Source organism: Nilaparvata lugens, chromosome 3 (genome assembly GCF_014356525.2).
Source record: "Nilaparvata lugens isolate BPH chromosome 3, ASM1435652v1, whole genome shotgun sequence".
Lineage (NCBI taxonomy): Eukaryota > Metazoa > Arthropoda > Insecta > Hemiptera > Delphacidae > Nilaparvata > Nilaparvata lugens.
In genome coordinates this window covers 20,742,128-20,761,463 of record NC_052506.1, presented here as the reverse complement: position 1 = coordinate 20,761,463, position 19,336 = coordinate 20,742,128, and the positions used below count along the sequence as shown (strand labels likewise).

General features: G+C 34.5%; 1 protein-coding gene across 1 annotated transcript in view; it reads left to right on the top strand.

Annotated features, from left to right (window-relative positions):
- LOC111057254 (bestrophin-4) overlaps positions 1 to 18,177 on the top strand; it is a 55,408-nt gene extending 37,231 nt beyond the window's left edge. Inside the window, exons 4-11 of the mRNA XM_039423244.1 lie at positions 3,034 to 3,205; positions 4,451 to 4,580; positions 6,186 to 6,427; positions 7,674 to 7,814; positions 9,259 to 9,366; positions 10,488 to 10,712; positions 12,601 to 12,838; positions 14,703 to 18,177. Coding sequence (XP_039279178.1) covers positions 3,034 to 3,205; positions 4,451 to 4,580; positions 6,186 to 6,427; positions 7,674 to 7,814; positions 9,259 to 9,366; positions 10,488 to 10,712; positions 12,601 to 12,838; positions 14,703 to 15,403 — 1,957 coding nt within the window. The 3' untranslated portion in view covers positions 15,404 to 18,177. The remainder of the gene's footprint in view (positions 1 to 3,033; positions 3,206 to 4,450; positions 4,581 to 6,185; positions 6,428 to 7,673; positions 7,815 to 9,258; positions 9,367 to 10,487; positions 10,713 to 12,600; positions 12,839 to 14,702) is intronic.
- The last annotated feature ends 1,159 nt before the right edge of the window (positions 18,178 to 19,336 follow it).

Below are 19,336 nucleotides of genomic sequence, written 5' to 3'. Positions count from 1 at the left end.
TGTGACTTTGTAATCATAGGCGCTTAAGTTTGAGCTTCAATAGATAACCGCATAATCACTGTGTAATTGCTTCAAAGTACTTTTTCTAATATGGCCTCCACCTGAAAATGTAGGTCCTCAATAGTCACTGTTCAAAGGTGTCGTGATTTCTTTCCAGCATAGAAATAAACAATTTTTAATTGATCACGGACTTCCTTCCTCACTCGAATATTTGTTATTAAGAAATCATTCACTGTGTCCCACGAAGAGGTTTCCACGTTTAATTTTATATTACGTGCCCATTCATGCTCCGAACTTTTTCAAATTTTACGCAGTCTACAAAGTAGGTTCTTAGAATATTCTGGGAAAATTTCAGCTCCCTAACCTTCGTAGAATCAAAATAGCGGCATATTGAACATTTTACCAATTTATTAAAATTTTCAATTTCTGGGAAATTGTAATGAATTGGTAAAATTTCCAATTTCTGGGAAATTGTAATGAATTGGAAAATTTTCAATTTCTGGGAAAAGAAATTAATTTTCTGGGAAATTGAATAATTTTAAATTTTACGCAGTTTACAAAGTAGGTTTTAGAAATATTCTGTGGAAATTTCAGCTCCCTAGCCGTCGTAGAAACAAAATAGCGACATATTGAACATTTTACCAATTCATAAAAATTTCCAATGTGTAGCCATTTTGTTTCTACGAAGTTTAGGGAGCTGAAATTTTCCCAGAATATTTTTAGAATCCACTTTGTAAACTGTGTAAAATTTAAAAACGTTCGGTGCATGAATGGGCACGTATATTACAGTCACGGAAGGATACTAAAATTTTAACAATATGAGTGATCAAAATTACTTCTCAATTTCATGATTCCATTTCATCCTCTATCTATCCAATAAAGTATGTTATCTATTCAAGATTAAACTTGAGCTCCTTCATCTACACGTTTGAATAATTCGATGAAATTAATCTCTTCTATTATTAATTTAGAATCATAATCGTTATACGAGTATATTATAGCCTTATTACTAACATCCAACAACATTATTGTATTGTTGCTACTGATATTGATATTCAGGCTCTCTGGTATTCATCAATCAGTTTTAGAGATAAGCAGCTGATATGAAAAAATGGAAGAGATATGACATGACATTATTATGAGAACAAATCACATTTCTATTGAATTGTATGCCAAATCAATATTTCAAGTCAATCATCCTTATTTCGATGGTGCATGCTCCTAGGTCATTACAAGCGTGTTTTAAATTGGATCAAGTTACATCTCACATGACTATTTGCAATTCGACTTGAATATTTTTGTTCAAGAGTATAATTAGTCTATTCTTGGAAAATATTATCATGATAGATGACGAATTGAGCATGAGCAAATGTTGAGTAGAGCCTCATTCACATCAACTGACACCAGACACTTTGTGTATTCTTTGGTAATTTGGTCATTACTGTTCCGTGTCTGTGTTGATGTGAGCATTCTCATAACCCTTTTCGTCTGGTAGGCTACGATAAGTTCCATGACTGACTGAAATTCTTGGCTAAAGGAGAACATTGAGATAGATGACTGATAGATGAGGTGGAATGGTGAAACAAATTCAACCCTTCATTGCTCCACAAAAATTCACTTTTTATCACACCTTATGAAGCGTAAAAAAGTAGTTGTTGATTTATTGATTGATTCATTCTCACAAACAACCATGTATTGCCAGGAGTTGTAATAGCCATTGCATACTAACACTAAATTTCTATTGACACAAATGAAAAAATAACTTATTCAGAACAGATAATAGATATTTAGATGAGTAGAAAACTTTTAGAAACAAAGAGTATAACTTTATTCAGAATAGATAATAAATATGTAGATGAGTATAAAACTTTTAGAAACAAAGAGTAGAACTTATTTGTTTCATACATAATAGAAAATAATGATACACCTAAAATTCCATCAATACTAAGTAGATACACACACACACACACACACACACACACACACACACACACACACACACACACACACACACACACACACACACACACACACACACACGCGCGCGCGCACACACACACACGCACACACACACACACACACACACACACACCACACACACACCACACACACACCACACACCACACACACACACACCACACACACACACCACACACACACACACACACACGCGCGCGCTCAACTCAATCCCAACTGAAAAAATATATTAAGAAAAATACTGTAAAGAAAAACAAAAACTAATCATTGCTCTCCAAAAGTAATTTGAAAAGTCTCCTTTTGAAAACGCTAAGTGAAACAGAATTCTACAATGTTCAGGAATAGCATTCCAAAGTCTTGCAGCAGTCACCACAAACGAAGAATTGAATGTTGCAGTACGATGAATAAAAAATCTGAAAGATATACAAATGAGATCTCGTGTTGCGCGTAGTTGAATAAACCTCAAGCCTACTAGAATTGATATAATGGAAAGCTATCTTACAAAGTTACTATCTTGAATTGGAAGATTTTTTCTATTCAGTCGCACAGGAGGAAGCTGTTTGAGAAGGAGCCCAGTTATGCGGGCTAAAAATTTTAGAATAAAGCTTCTAGTACACTTTCTCATATATATTAAGTTAGATTATAATCCTAAGAATCATTTATTATCACTGGGAATATACTTTCCTCTATTTCAGTCTCAATTCAAATTTTCAAAAAATGCTCAGAAATAAGGAATGTTTCAAGTTACTATTCAATCAATCAATAATCCTTTATTGTCATATAACACAAATTATCAATTTTACTGCATAAAATTCATTATTCAATCAATTCAATCATGTACAATCATTATACTTATATGAGAAGACAACAGGCGAATGCCAAAACTGTAGTTTCTCTAATATAGAATATAGTCCAATAAATTGTAGATTAGGCCTATGTCACAATCTCTTTTTACATTCCAGAACAATTTACATTCCATAGAAGAAACTAATTTCAAATTTAAAATAGTTAATATTATACCAGTATTTTTTCAATATTAATTTTTCTTGATTCCAGGATATTTGAGAGTGTGTCGGAGTATTGTGAAACGTACAGTAACCTCATCCCATTGTCCTTCGTGCTGGGTTTCTACATTTCAATAATCATGACAAGATGGTGGGATCAGTATACGACAATACCTTGGCCCGACCCTGTCGCCGTTTTTGTCAGCTCTCACATCCACGGACAGGTATTTGACATTTCATCTACTTATTTCTTTGATGAATATTTGTAAATTGTAGTCTATTCACAATGTTGAAGAAATTTTTAATTCTCAACAATTGAGCTGTTTAAAATGTCTTACAATACTTTGAACAATTCAGGAAGTCAATAAAGATTTGAATTGGTTTCAAGGACTTACAAAAAATATGTCAAACATTTTTAAGTCTCTAAGCTTTTCTAAATGGTGGAAATATTTTTTATTTTCTATTCTTTATTGATTCTTTATCACAAATGAAGAATTGAGCATTAGAAAATGTTGATTAGAGCCTCACTCACATCAACTGACACCAGACACAGAACTTTGTATATTCTTTGGTAATTTGTTATTGTTATCACTGAAGGTGTTTTGAAACTCATTGGTAAGAGTTTAAAGCATTACAATATCCAGTCAATAGAAGCTGCCTTGATATCAATGATACCAATGCTCGATATATTTTGGAAAAACAAACCAAAAGTTTGAAGCCGCTTTCTAAAGTTCACGAACCTCATGAGTAAGTTATTCCAAAATTAGCGAATAGTATTATTTGATAAGAGAATTTTTCCATAAATCCTTTGGAACTCCATGAGCTACTATGACACTATGGATAAGAGTTTTATCCAACCAAGAACCTAAATTATGATATTTTGAAATATTATCAGTAAGAAGCATGTTTTCAATACTTCAACTCAATCCAACATAATGTTGATGATCAACAAGGAGTGTTCGATATTTTTTTTAATCATTAACAGAGACTGATTTGAAAGTTATGGAAAGTGAAAAGAATTCAACTCTGTTTATGTCTATTGACACATCAACTCACAGATCTAATAAAACTTTTTAATGTGAATTAATTTTTATTCGTTTTCCTCCCACACCCTGTTTGACAAACTCATTTGAATCCTCCTCTATTAACCGCCAAAACTCCCCTCCACCTTCACTCTGACCAAATCTCACCCTCATAACCTTAAATACTTCAGTTTCTGTTTGGCTTGAAAATGTGCAATACCAGCACGAAACGGACGTCGCCACAGCGAAGAATGTGAGTGTTTTTTCACTTTAAAGTTTTTTGAAATACGGTAGTAATAATTTTCATTGAGAGATTTCAGATCTCTTCATTCCAGAGAATCAGAAGCATTAAAATTCTGACACGAATAAATAAGTCAGTGCATGATATTTTAAAACATACTTTTTACGCTTTTATTGGCATTTTAAGATACTAATTTTGATTTTTAGGATGAACGAGGGCGCCTTATGAGACGAACAATAATGCGGTACGTTTGTCTGTGTTTAACAATGGTGTTTTCCATGATCAGTCCCAGAGTGAAGAAGAGGTTCCCTACGTTAGACCATTTCGTTGACGCAGGTTGGTAATCTAGCTTCTCTTTCCTGTTTCCCTTCTTGATATTGAAACTATAGCATTCTTTCGCTTCTCAGCAGCATTCGACAAGGTTCAATGAGGAATTTGATACATTTCATAACAATTTCATGGCATGTATTCAATTCCATAGCATTCATTATAAGTTGAATTCGTTCAACTCTTTCCTATTAGTCATTTTTGCAAAGATTTTATTTTCAGTAACAGTTTTGTCTTATGTGTGAGTCTAGTTTATGTTATATTTGTGTGTTCCCAGTGTGAAACTTTAGTACCGGTTTCTACTTTGATTTGTGTCCAATTTAGCTTGTATTTTGACTACTGATATTCATTTATTAATTTATAAAATATAATTATAGTACCCTTCAAAATTAATAAAACAAGAATACAAATTGTAACTACTAGTTTCGGTGATCACACCATCGTCAGGTTATAAAAATAAATTTCCAATGGTTTTACGATGGTGAGATCACCGAAACTAGTAGTTACAATTTGTATTCTTGTTTTATTAATTTTGAAGGGTACTATAATTGTATTTTATAGATACAAGAAAGTAGCCCTGAATTCATTCATTTATTAATATTTTTATTCAGTCATGTACAATTATTACACTTATATGAGAAGGCACAACAGGCTTATACCCAAGACTGTCCCTCCTCAAATTTATACTTCAGTCCAAATCAAAATGTAGGTTAAGCTACTATCACTTATTAAAATAACAATTCACACTTCAAAAAAGAAACAAATCTTCAATTAAAAATAGATATTATGAATAACTAAATCTCATAATGTGGTAATAATAATTGATATTGTCGTAATACTATTGTTCTGCCATTGTTCAGATATATCTATTATTCATAGAAATAAAAATAAAAATCTTAGTACCTTTTTTTAAATTGTATGCTCACAGCATGTTTTGTCTTGATATCAAGACTTGATAATGGCATCATAGCCGAGACGGAGTGATCCGTGGTTTTGTGGATAAAAAACTTGCGTAGCAGCATAGAGATCCCGGGTTCAAACCCTATCATTACCAAACGTTTTTTTTTACTAGATCACTTCCGTGTTATCGGATGGGCACGTTGAACTGTCGGTCCCGGCTGAAGTATGACAGTCGTAAGACCCATTGACGGCTTAAAGTTATATATTCAGGCGAGGTGGGACTTTCCCGCAAGGGACTACCCACCAACAAAAGCCATACGAATCTACTTTACTTATAGCCGAAACATGTTGTGAGCATACCATTTTAAAAAAGGGTACTAAGATTTTTATTTTTATTTCTATTAAAGAATAGCTCCAATGAAAAAATAGATGAATGATTGCGCTGAATGAGTTTTTCAGTTGTGAGAGTGCTGCTTTGGAGCGGTATTTTACTAGATGCCTGCTCTTGCCTTGAGTGCATGCTTTTTCTTTCATTTTTAATGACTTTTCTATCTGTGACCATCCAATGTGGTTCACATTATGGACAGAAACAAGCATAATAATAATAATAGAATTATTCATATATTGTCGTAATACTCGTCCTGCCAATTTCGACGTTGTTATGACATTGTTTAATGCTTCCAGTAACAACGTTTCTGATTTGATTTGTTTCAGGTCTACTTCTTGAAAACGAGAAAGTGATAGTTGTAGATTTGAACGAGAAATTTCCGAGACACTCGAAGCACTGGCTGCCCATTGTGTGGGCGGCGAGCATTGTGACCAGAGCCAGGAAGGAGGGGAGGATACGAGATGACTTTGCGGTCAAGACCATCATCGACGAATTGAACAAATTTCGAGGGCAGTGTGGACTGCTTCTCAACTATGACTCTATCAGTGTGCCCTTAGTCTACACACAGGTAATCTTCTAGTCCTGAATCCAGCTATTTTGTGCTTCTAAAGATTCAAGTGCAATTTTTCAAAGATGAATGATGTCATGAAACTCTAATGTCCTGCGAGCAAACTAATTGTTTCTTACGACCTAGATAATTAATCCTATATCGTTATTAAAGTGAAAAATCCTGTGCAATTTTTGTTGACCTCGAAGGAAGGAAAAGTGCTTTCGTCTCGTGATGCAAACAACATTCTACTCCACTATTAGTTTATAATATTTTTAGTAACTAATAATTTAGTTATTCATCGGATAAAAATTACAATGTCGGAATGAAAAATCAGGCACTAGCCCAAAACTGTTCTTAATAGTTCAATGAAATGTTCAAAGTAGTGTCAAGTTCACATCACATAAATTTTCATGTAAAAAATAAATAACTGGAGTATTCCTAGATTATGATCTTCATAAAGGTCATAGAGCTAGCTCAAACTTATCATTTATCAAGATTCCTTGTGCGAAAAGATAATACTCTAGTATTATAAACCAGGAAATAAAGATCGACTTTGGATAATAGATGGAGGAAAAATGAAAAAAATGTATCCACTCTAATTTAGAAAAAACAAACTTCAGAAAGCCATTCGATTGAAGAAATGGCGCTAGCCCAAAACTTCTTCCAAATTTAGTTCAATAAAATGTTCAAAGTAGTGTCAAATTCACATCACATAAATTTTCATGTAGAAAATAAGTAACTGGAGTATTCCTAGATTATGATATTAATAAAGGTAATAGAGCTAGTTCAAACATAACATCTAACAAGATTCCTTGTGTGAAAAAATAATACTCTAGTATTATAAACCAGGAAATAAAGATCGACTTTGGATAATACATGGAGGAAAAATGAAGAAAATGTATCCACTTTAATTTAGAAAAAATACACTTCGGAAAGTCATTTGATTATAGAAAGGCTACATAAGAAAAGTTTCAAAATTGATTCTGTAATAATAATATCGAGTGACCTGGCTGGCTCAGGTCTGGTGTCAGAGTTTTCAGGTCGCAACTGATCAATTTCAGGGCCTCTGACATGACCTAACGACTGCTTTTTAGGCAGCCGGGACCGACGGCTTAACGTGTCCATCCGAAACACGGATTCTGTAAACCCCGGCACATTGTGCTAGTGGATCATTGTCATGACTCCACTAGCATGAAATCTTCCATTTTTTTGGGGGGGGGGGAAATCGCCAGAAATTGAATTATCTTGAATCTTTTTCTTCTAGGTGGTCACCCTTGCGACTTATTCGTTTTTCATCACTAGTGTAATGGGCAGACAGTGGCTGGATATCACAGACCCTACTAGCAACTTGAGGAATCATCGGAATCCAATCGACTTGTACTTTCCAGTGTTCACAACTCTTCAGGTAATTTTCCGTTTATGATTATGCGTTTAAATTAACCATGATATTCAAGATGGGATTATCTTTTGTACCAGGGAATGTTAACATGATATTCACCTGATGTAACGCTTTATCATAGCTATTGCTATGAATATTCATTTTTGATTAATAGTTTCAGTTTCCTGTAATAGGTGGAATTAATCATCACTCATTTTAGTTCCTCACATTTTACATACATAATACCAATACCGTTGGTTTTTCCTGACAGAATGCATTTTCGTTCGTAGGCCTATATGAGCTTGGCAAGCTAAGCTCACAATGTGTGGGACTGTTCATGGAGAGCCTCGACATGTGGTTTGAACAAATGAATCCAGAATACTATGTATTCAATATGAACTATCGATACCGACCGAATAAAAAGTAAAAAGTTGGGAATTTAGCATATGAGTTCATCTTTTAGAAAAATAATAATTATTCCCTCTACAACTTGTCAAGGGAACATATTTTATTAATCCAATCTTGAACTTCAAGTAAATAAATACATCATTGTAGCGACTGTAAATCTTTAATTGAAATTTGTAATTGAACTGAAAACTACTTTTCCATTATTTCTTTATAATAATAAATAATAAATAAATAAATAGATTTTATTGTCGTAGACCAATATAGGTAATTGACAAAGTCATAGTTATACAATTACAAAATAATAGAGTCGATGCAATAGTTTAGTCACAAAGTCGAATAAATTACATCAAGTAGAATCGAAAAACTCTGTCAAACAATAGAAAGGTCTTAAAACCAGCCACTCAAAAAGTATTTTTTTAAAAATAACAATATTTTCACAACATTTAATACCCAATGGCAACTTATTGTACATTCTCAAGCCTATGCTGTCATAGTGTTTCATGCTTATGACAAGACGTTGATATGGAATATCAATGAGGTCTTTTTTCCTGGTGTTATAAGCATGAATATTGGATCTTTTATTCAAGCTATGGAGATTCTTTCTAGTGTGCATGATTACTTGAAATATATAGAGATTTATGACAGTCAATATTTTTGTTTTTTGAAAAGAGGTCGACAGTGATCTAGATACCCTGCACCTGTCAATATTCTAATAGCTTTTTTCTGCAAAAGCAAGACCTTATTGATGTGGCAGCTGTTTCCATATACTAAAATTCCGTATGAAATTATGCTTTGGAAAAAATCAAAATATGTGTTTCTGAGGTATTTTTCCGGTACAAGATTCTTCAACTGCCTTAACAGATAGATAACCCTAACCGTAGACCTACCCTAACCTAACGATAACCTAGCAGAAACGAAATTTATGTGGGGATCCCAGGTCAACCTGTGATCAAAAATTAAGCCCAAAAACTTAAAACTATTGTTATTGTTGCATTAAGTCTCATAATTATTATCATGAATCATAATTCGATTCCAAGTTCATTAATTTCATCCGTCTTTACAGTTTTTCTTCTACATGGGATGGTTGAAGGTGGCAGAAAGTTTGATCAACCCTTTTGGTGAAGATGATGATGACTTCGAAGTTAATTGGATTGTCGACAGAAATGTTCAGGTAAGTTACTCAACAAATGCTGGTTAATAATTATTATGTTGAACATTATAATATTGATAAATTATTTTTACTGCTTGAATAATTATGATTATAAAATAATTCTTAATCCCGGTTGCACAAAAACCTGTCAAATTTAAATCGTGATTAAATGTCACGAGAACCAATCAAATAAGACTTCTTTCCATAAAAGCCTTCTCCAAATTGGCTCTCTTGACATTTAATCTTGTTAAAAATTGAACATGCTTTAGTACAACCTGGCCCAAATCATGTTCTGCCTTGCCGTAATATACCCAATGCTACTTCCTATATAGGTTACTAGCCGTCAGGCTCGCTTCGCTCGCCGTATCTGTCTAGCCAGGGAGCTCCGCCTCCTGGACCCCCGACTGGATCGTCAAAAAATGAGATCAGCGGGCTCGCTTCCCTCACCTGCATTTTTCATTTGAGCATGCTTCATTCCATCAGAAAGTCAAAGTACTGAGAAAACGCAGAAAAGCTGAGAAAAACTTTGTAAAAACGCTGATTTTTGGCGTATCTTTGATAAAATATTAAAGTAACATCACAAAATGTTTAGACCCTAGCTAAACCTTTGTACCAAATTTTAACATTTTCTGTTTATTACTTGATGAAAGAACTGAGAAAACGCAAAAAACCGCTTATTTTGTGCGTATTTTTGGCGTTATTTCAAATTCCTTCTAACACAACATTATTACACCCTAGCTGAGCTTGTGTACTAAATTTGAACAATTTCTGTTCATTTGTTCTCGATAAATCTAAGAAAAAGAAAAAAAACGCTGGAAAAACGCACATTTTGGGCGTATCTTTGGTAATTTTTCCAAACTTAGTGCGCCTCTAAAGGGTCAACTGAACATACCTACCAAATTTGAACGTTTTTGGTCCGGTAGATTCTTCGTTCTGCGAGTGAGTGAGTCAGTCAGTCAGTGAGTGCCATTTCGTTTTTATATAAATATAGATAATTTTTGGTGAAAGTCTATCACTAGAAATGTTCACTTTCACTTCCCCCTCCTTATTTTTCATCCAAGTTCAAAATTGATAAAACCCATTCCTGAACAAAATCGTCTGTGATAGATGAACTCACGCAATGCTTTCGTTTTGGGCGACAGGTGTCGTACCTGATAGTGGACGAAATGCACCACGAGCACCCAGAGCTGATCCGCGACCAGTACTGGGACGAGGTGTTGCCAACTGAGCTGCCGTACACGGTTGCGGCCGAGCCGTTCCGCGAGAAACACCCGCAGCCGTCCACGGCCAACATTGCCGTCAGCAACGCTGAGGCCGAATACGTGGCGCCATCCTCGCTCAAGATAGACGACATCAACATGATGGCCGTAAGTTGACATCAACCCGATGCGCTTGCTTCCTGCTTGTTCACAGTATACCGACCTACAAATTGTTGTACAATAAGTTGTTACACTACTGACTGGTTGCAATAGGATTGTTGTACAGCAAGTTGTTTTAGCACTGACAGCTTGCAATACACATTGTTGTGCAGTACACATGTTCACACTAGTTCGTGTAAACACTTAGTTCGACATAAGGTAAAAAAAAAAAAATAGTTTTTTGGATGACTTCAATCAATCAATTTTATCAAGCCAGAAGGCATGATGTACATAACGCCATGTCAAAACACAAGAATTCACATGTAAATCACAAATCATAAATTACATATATGTCTCACACATATAAGTTACAGCTATAAACTATGTAGTTACAATTTCTAGTGATCGTTAATTAATAATTATTTCTTCCTACATAAATTTTGAACTTGTCTGTGGTATGTATAAAAGGTCTATAGTATTTTTGTAGTTGAAAATAGTAAATTCGTATGACTTTTGTTGTTGGGGAGTCCCTTGCGGGAAGGTGTCATCGCCTGAATTTGAGCCGTCAATGGGCCTTACGACTGTCATACTTCAGCCGGGACCGACAGTTTAACGTGCTCATCCGATAACACGGGAGTGATCTGGTTAAAAAACGTTTGGTAATGAGATGGTTTGAACCCGGGATCTCTATGCTGCTACGCAAGTACTCAATCTACTAGACCACGGATCAATCCATTTTTTGTCAGTGCGGAGCCATTTTGTTGATGATTTTTCATCATCTTTCCACCAGATGGCATGAGCAACCGTGGTCCAAAAGATGATGATGATGATTCAGGATGTTGAGGGATCTGAGGTTCAGTTGTATCTGTAGGAAGAGGAGAAACGGGAAATTAGAAGAGGAGAAAAGATGGTGAAGAACAAGCCATAAAGATAGCAAGATAGCATATTTTTGTAGTTGAGAATGCGTTTGGGCTCAATCATCAACTATCACAAAAACTTGAGATTTTATGCAAACTTGAGAGTATAAACTTGTTTTTATCAAAGTGTCCGGTCTTATTTTTGAAACTAGTTTCAAATCAAATCATTGATTTTGCCTGTATTTTTTAACAGGAACCCTTATTTTTCAGTAAAGCTTTATTCATTTTTTTTGTGAACTGACAAAACTGAATCTATGTATTGTATAATCAACACTCCAGTACAGAAAACAATTTTCTCATTTTGAGAGAAGTTTTCCTTTTTGAAATAACATAATCGGTTAAAATCTTTGTTCGCTACGTTGAGAATATTGTATTTTTGCGTTGATTCCCCCAATTTAGACCACCTTGCACTGTAAACATTTTTTAGAAAGTATTCCTTCACTTTTGTTTCAAATTTTGAAGTTTGTAGCCTTGATTCTCGACTTTTCCTTCTAACTCAGCATTCTATTTGAGATCATTATACCAACTTCATATAATATAAAATTTGTTCCTCTCCTCCCTATAGAATTCTACACTTTGAACTTAATCCTTTACGTGAATAATTAAAATATGCTTCTAGCTTCCTAATCTTATTTTCGTTATTATTTTTGAGAAAACAAATTAAAATATCCAAATTAAGATTCTGTTGATTTTAAACAAATTGAACAAATTCAATTACATTTATTAAAATAATATTTATAATATTGAAATTTTCCAGTTCACCATAGATAACTTGTCATCTTGTGAGACCGATCTCAAATTAGAACTATTCATCTGCCATATAAAATTCACCGAAATAAATACATTCATTCACCTTCTATATTATTCTATTTCATGGGAAACAAACAGTTTGCGATTCCACCAAGCGCATAATGTTGGTGAGTCACAGTGAGTCACATGTTACACGGAACGGTGGCACAGGCTTTGATTGTATGTTGCAGGCCTGCGATGACAACCAGAGTGGCATCCACTTCTCGGCGGGGCCAAAGCGGAGCACAAGTCGCGTGAGCATGTACAGTCGCAGCCGCGAGCGGACCATGTCGGCTGGCTCGTCCAACAGCATCAACACCAACATAGGCAGCATCCCTAACAGCCTGCATCGCGTCGGCTCGGTCACCTCGGTGCTCAAGCGGCTCTTCTCAAGGGACGGCAGCGCTGGGCCTGGGGTCGCCGTTGACGGTAAATCGGCACTGCATGCTTGCTCAAGCAATAATGTTGATTCGTTTCTAGTGCAATATAGTTTGTTCATCTACGTTCAACTTTTTTTAATTTGTTTAATTTGAAAATATAAGTATAAGCCGTGTCCACACTGAACAAATGTTCGACATACATGTTTGTTAAGGAGCTCAGGGATAAACATTTTAAAAAGTTTGGACAATCATTCTTTGTCAAACAAAAAATTTCTGTTTTTCCAAACATTTTCAGAGTTGACAGCTGTAAAACATGATACCTTTTCTTCCCACTCACAAATATTTTGTTTGGTGACGCGTCCACACTGGCCACGGGCAAACATTGTTTGTCAAACATAATAAAATTTACCCAAACTTTTTCAGCAAACATGTTTGTCGAACATTTGTTCAGTGTGGACACGGCTTTAGAATATTGTGATTCAATAATGATATGATAATTGAATGAGCCATGATTGAATAGAAAATACTTTTTTAATGTTTACACTGTGAATGGTAGACAAGAAGTAACTCATTTTTCGATTTTTGACCAAATTTTACTTATGATCTACGATTTTGAACCGCCTTGACGATCTGAGTAGAATTAGCTGTAGTACGGGAGGATTCGATTATTGTGTCAAAAGTTTTGAGTGTTTGAAATGTTGATCCTTAAGGTGTCCTTATAAGCGCCTCCTCCCTAGAAAATCCTAAAATTAAATGCATCTAACGGGTGATTCTAATAGAACATAACCCTTGTATAACAATTTGACCCAAAATATTGATGTGATTGGTTAGGAAGGCCTTGAAAAGTTATTATAATGAAAAATTTGTATTTTGGATGTAGAACATAGTTTTCTTATTTTTGGTAGTATTCTCCCCCCCCCTTCACTGAATTCTTAAATTTATAAGGAGTCTTGTTCAGAATGAATTGTACTTTCACATCTGTGATTTTCCATCATTACTTTATAATACTCAAAGTTGAATATTGTATAGTGTAGAAATAGTGAGTTTGCAGGATTTTAAATAACTTTCAAAATCACCCTTTTTTGAAAATCTGTAGCTAACCAGAAATCTTAAGATTTATCGCGACCACTCAATTAATTGAACATATTATTGTCTAATTTTATAGAGAATGCTTTTCTCAAAAAACCCGATGTTTTTGAAAAATAGGAAAATTGTAAAAGTCTTAAAATCTAGGAGTTTTGGTGTGTTTAGGAGTGAAGCCGCCCTCTGGCGTGTCAGAAAATTTCTGTAAGCATGTCCTGTACATATGCAAGAATCTTCCACCCAAGCACTATTTGAATGATAGAAATATTTTATTGATTTGTCAAAGCACATACTATAGTCTCTCTTACTTGCAATAATGTCAAGTATTTTTATTTACATTATTTTTCATGCTGAAGTGTACCTGTGTCAATAAACAAATCGTAAAATATTAATATGTTGATGAACTATTTCTCATTATTTGTCTGTCTCGTACTGCATCAACACAAAGGTAGCCTAGTGTGCTTCAACAATGTATCTTCCTATTTAATGTCACAATGAATATTCCTTAAAAGGTTTTTGGTAATTCATAATTTGTCAACATGATGAATACCACAAATTAATAAATCGAATCTCAAATGTATCACATGACAGAACAAAGAAGTGTTGAAATAGATAATGGCGAGGAGGCTAGGGAAAAATCATGTGATTTTTGAACATATTATTATGAATCTAAATTAGAAAATTTTCTCAAAAATCTTGAAGTCCAAATTTGTTGCCATGGCAACAGTTATTTCCTCCCCACTACCTCAATCTGGAACTAAAGGGTATATTAAAACAAAAGTCTCTATCCTGAAACACTTATTGATTGGGTGAAATGTGTTGTGTTGCAGGAGGACAACCAGTAACGTCGGGGGGCAAACTGCCGGTGAGTCACAGCACGGACAGCCTGCAGGGTCGGTTCCAGGGGTTGCAGGGCGGGGGGAGCATCCGCATCACAGACCAGGTCATCGAGGAGGTGGACGAGCAGCAGACGATCACCTCCATGCGGGGGCAACCCGAGCAGAGACCCAATGTGCGCTCCATCTTTCCACAAACCGACAACAATCTGTTTCCTGTTAGTAACAACCAGATCGGGATGACCCAGTTGACCCCGGGTCACCCCCCGTCGTCCGCACCCGTCCCGGTGCCGCCGGGCAGGCCGTCCGTCACGCACCTCTCCAGCTCCGCCCCTCCTCCCCTCACCGCCCCAGTCTCGCCCGCCCCCTCCACAGTCACCTACACCGAGGTGCTGTCAGTCAAATCTGCACCAGGATTCGACAACAGCTCGGGCCTCGGGTCGGGCAGTATCGGGCCCAATGCTGATGCAGTCAGTATTGGATCGAGTACGGACACCTCTGAGGACGAGTTTTCCAAGTTGAGACAGTCGCGCCGCCGTGAGCGCATGGATATCAGGTATGCTCGCTCCATCAGCGCTCAACAAGCCGAAGCTGGATCGTCTCCTCCTGAGAGTGAGTCTCTGCTCGACCTAACAGCTGACTCCAGAACTGGACTCATACCGAAAAGCAAAGTCAACGATAGCCTTTGCTCGTGATAGTTGTATCTAATTTTATTCGAAGTTTTAAAAATCCTGTGTCTGAAGGATGCTTGTGAATAAGTGTTGTATTAGCTCTAATTTAAGTCGAATGCCCATATTAAGGTGGGTTTTAGTTTGTGTGTATCCGCGTTCGGCTGCGTATGCGATTAGTCAAAATAGCAGCTTTCAAAACAATCGAAACTATTTTTGTATCATATTCACTCAGTTGATATCGTACCTCGTTCCATTTAATATTACAGTCACTTTAATACTGAATACTATATCAACTGGATGAATATTATACAAATTCCATTCATTGATTTAGACTGTTGTTATTTTGATTAATCGCATACGCAGCCGAACGCGAATATGCGCAAACGAAAACTCACCTTTTGATGATCAGATCAAATAATGTAACCTATAAACTCAAGTGTTTATAATGATTAAAATTGAGTATTATGGCGAGGCAGCAACGAGGATCTCTCTGCCAATAAAAACCACAAATATGAATTAAAAAAGATCAAATAATATTATTTTATAAATTATTTTCCACTAAGGTCTTTCAACAACTTCAAGTGATTGAAGCTTGAAGCTTCATTAATAAAACCCTTATAAGACTATCAAATATTATTAATTTGGCCTATTACTCTATAAAATATATTTTATCAAAGATGTCTTATAAAATGGATTTAAGGGTACGAACAGAACGCGCAGGTTGATGATCAACTTCAAGCTTTATCCATAATCCAAAAAAGTTTTGTCTCTTTTTCAAGTGGTGACTCCCGCCAACTGATCTGAATCACCATATTGTATATTAATTATTGTAAAAAGTATAAGTTTATCCAGTATTTACCCTTCCATTTTTAGATTTTAAGAAAGTGCTATTAGTTTAATGTTAGCGTTAGATTCTATTCCTAAGTAGACTTTTATCAATTGAAGGTGGCTATTATATTAATATATTAGGCCTATTACAAAATAATACTATACAACCTACAATTTCAATGGCTAGTTTATATTTATTTATTTTTCTTGGATAAGCCACATATGCATTTCTGTCTTTTCTCTTACAGTTCATCAGTGAAACAAGAATATAAGTTATCATTTTTACAGCATGTAAATTCAATTCTGATGTTGGTAGATATGTTTAGCGAGGTTTGTTTTATTTACAATGGATTTTAGGTGTGAATAGGTAATATTTCAATTCAATTTCAAATTCAATAGATTGAAGATGGTGGCTTCTTCATCCATTTCGAGCTGCGATGTATTAACATTCTTTTTTGATGTATTTCACGCAACGTGCAGTAAATTATTTTGAGTGAATAAGCAAATTTGTTTACTTACTTACTGGAGTACTTTTGAACGGCAAGCTTTCATTTTCAACAGTTGAAACTGTCAATTGACTTTCAATAATTAACTGCACGTCCTGTAAAATACATCAAAAAAGATTGTTAATAAGTTGAAATCTTTATTCAGAGATATTGTCAAAATTTTCCAAGATGAAGTATCAATAATAGTGTTATGTTTTCTACTTGAGCTCAACTGAAGATGATGACATGAGCTCAAAAAACCATGGCTTTATATACAACAAATTATCTTGTTCTTACTTCATCAATACATTACCTATTACCTATCAATGTTTCCACCCTAAAATTATTTTCTTGTGATGAAAAATATGATTTCCTAGCAGTGTTACAAACTAATGTGTTGTCCTACTTTAGTTACTAAATGTGAATTAGTTTTACTTATTGTTATTATTTATAATTCCTTAATAAATGCCTAATGTTTAAGGATCATTTTTATTTCAATAATCACATAAGTTATTGAAAATCTTCCTGTTTTAATTGATATTGTCAAATGCCTGGTGCCTAGAGTAAAATAATAACTGTAAAATGGCATGAATAACTTGAAAATAATATATTTGATATGTTAATAACCGTATGCTTTTTAAATCTGATATTGAAGCCATAGTTAGTAGCATATTATCTCTCATAAAACTTCTCAATAAAACACTATTTGACGAAATTGTGATATTATTCTTATTTAGAAATGATATTCTCAAAGAATAAATTGTGCATCTACTTATGATTTAAGTGATAATAATTTTAAGTATTTCAGAAATTTTATTTATTCATATACCGAAATATAGTTTGTCTTTGTAATATTGATTATTGACGATGTCTTGAGAGTGAATAACAACGTTTTTGTATATGCTTCATTTGGCTATTCATTATTCCAATGTGTACAGCATTTTAAAATAGACTTTTGATGAATCACTAGCTGAATGGTATCTACCAAATACCTGAGAGTTACTAGGTAACAAACAATCATTGATGTGTTTCATATTTATGATTTGTAATTCAATACTTTTATTATTTAAGCGTTATTATTCTGCACTTCACGATAATTGCTAGTAATTTGTCTTAATCTGTATCCTATTATGATTTATGAAAAAATTTCATCATGCATTTGACACATGATTTATTTGAATAGAAAACTGGAATTTTTTATAAAACTTAATCTGTATTCGTATTCTTAGCATTAGTAACTGTGATTTCTGTTGATACTGAATACTTTTCAAGTGAATCATTCATTACAAACTTTGTCAAAAAATAAAAAGTTTCTCAACAAAGTAATAATTGATTGTATAATATTTTCAATCTCGATGTTTTTTTCCAATTTTAAAAGAACAATGTTATCATTACTCTTTACAAAAAATGGATTCTAAGCTCTCATTGAATTTGTAATATTTTGCTACTGTGGCTGCTTGGAATGAAATTCTATTCTTGATAAAATAGTGATGTTTTAATTCATTCAAACCATTCCTCACTATCTGCATACATTCCCCAACTGTCTGCAGATAAAACGTTGTGAAAATCCCTGCCCAGTTTATTGAATGCTGCAACGCACACAGATTTCTGTAAGTTAGTCCTAGATCTGCTTACGCCTGCGTGCAGAGGTTTTATTTTTCTTCCTACTGTCTGCATACGTCTTTCTGTTGCATTATGCGTAGGTCTTGAAGGATATTATGCTGACTGTTTTCTAATCAGAAATTCAAGCTAGTGAATGTAGACTTTGGATCATATTTCTCAATAGATATATTATATTGGAGTGGCCGAAGTCAAGTGGTTCAGACGCTGGCTTGGTGAACCTGACACCAGTCATGAGCCAGACAAGTCACTCGGAATTTAAATTATTGATATATTCGTCTTTACGTTCGCGCTTAATTTAGACTAGATAGGTTTATATTTGGCTCTTACACTTTATACTTGAAAAATGATACGGCTCATTATTACTCTTGTATCTTTTGCCATTTTTCTCTAGGGGTACGGTAACAATTATATTAATCTTGACGAGGTAATAATTTTTGCAATTAGAAGGAATATTGTTTTTGCCAAGGTTCCTTCATCATTGACTTGCAGACGGTTATTTTTTTAATTGACCGAGCGAAGTGAGGTCTAAGATTCAAGTCGACGGTTTGGCATTTCTCTTAATGTTGCGCATTTACGGCGAAACGCGGTAATAGATTTTCATGAAATTTGACAGGTATGTTCCTTTTTTAATTGCGCGTCGACGTATATACAAGGTTTTTGGAAATTTTGCATTTCAAGAATAATATAAAAGGAGCCTCCTCCATACGCCAATATTAGAGTAAAAATCAGACTATATAATTATTTATTATTATTCATCATAAATCAGCTGACAAGTGATTACACAGAATGATGTGTGGAGAAGCCAGTCTATTACTGTATTTGTATAAGGTCTATAGTTTCTATTAGATTGATCGGAAGTTGATAAACACACATTTTCATCATTTGTGTGATAAGTTATGTTCAATCTAATATAATCTATAAGGATTGAGTTATTAACATTTTGTTAATAACTTTGGTCTAATCATAGCTTTAAGGTCTTTGGTTTCAATATTTTGGTTTGCAGTCATGGTATTATTATATG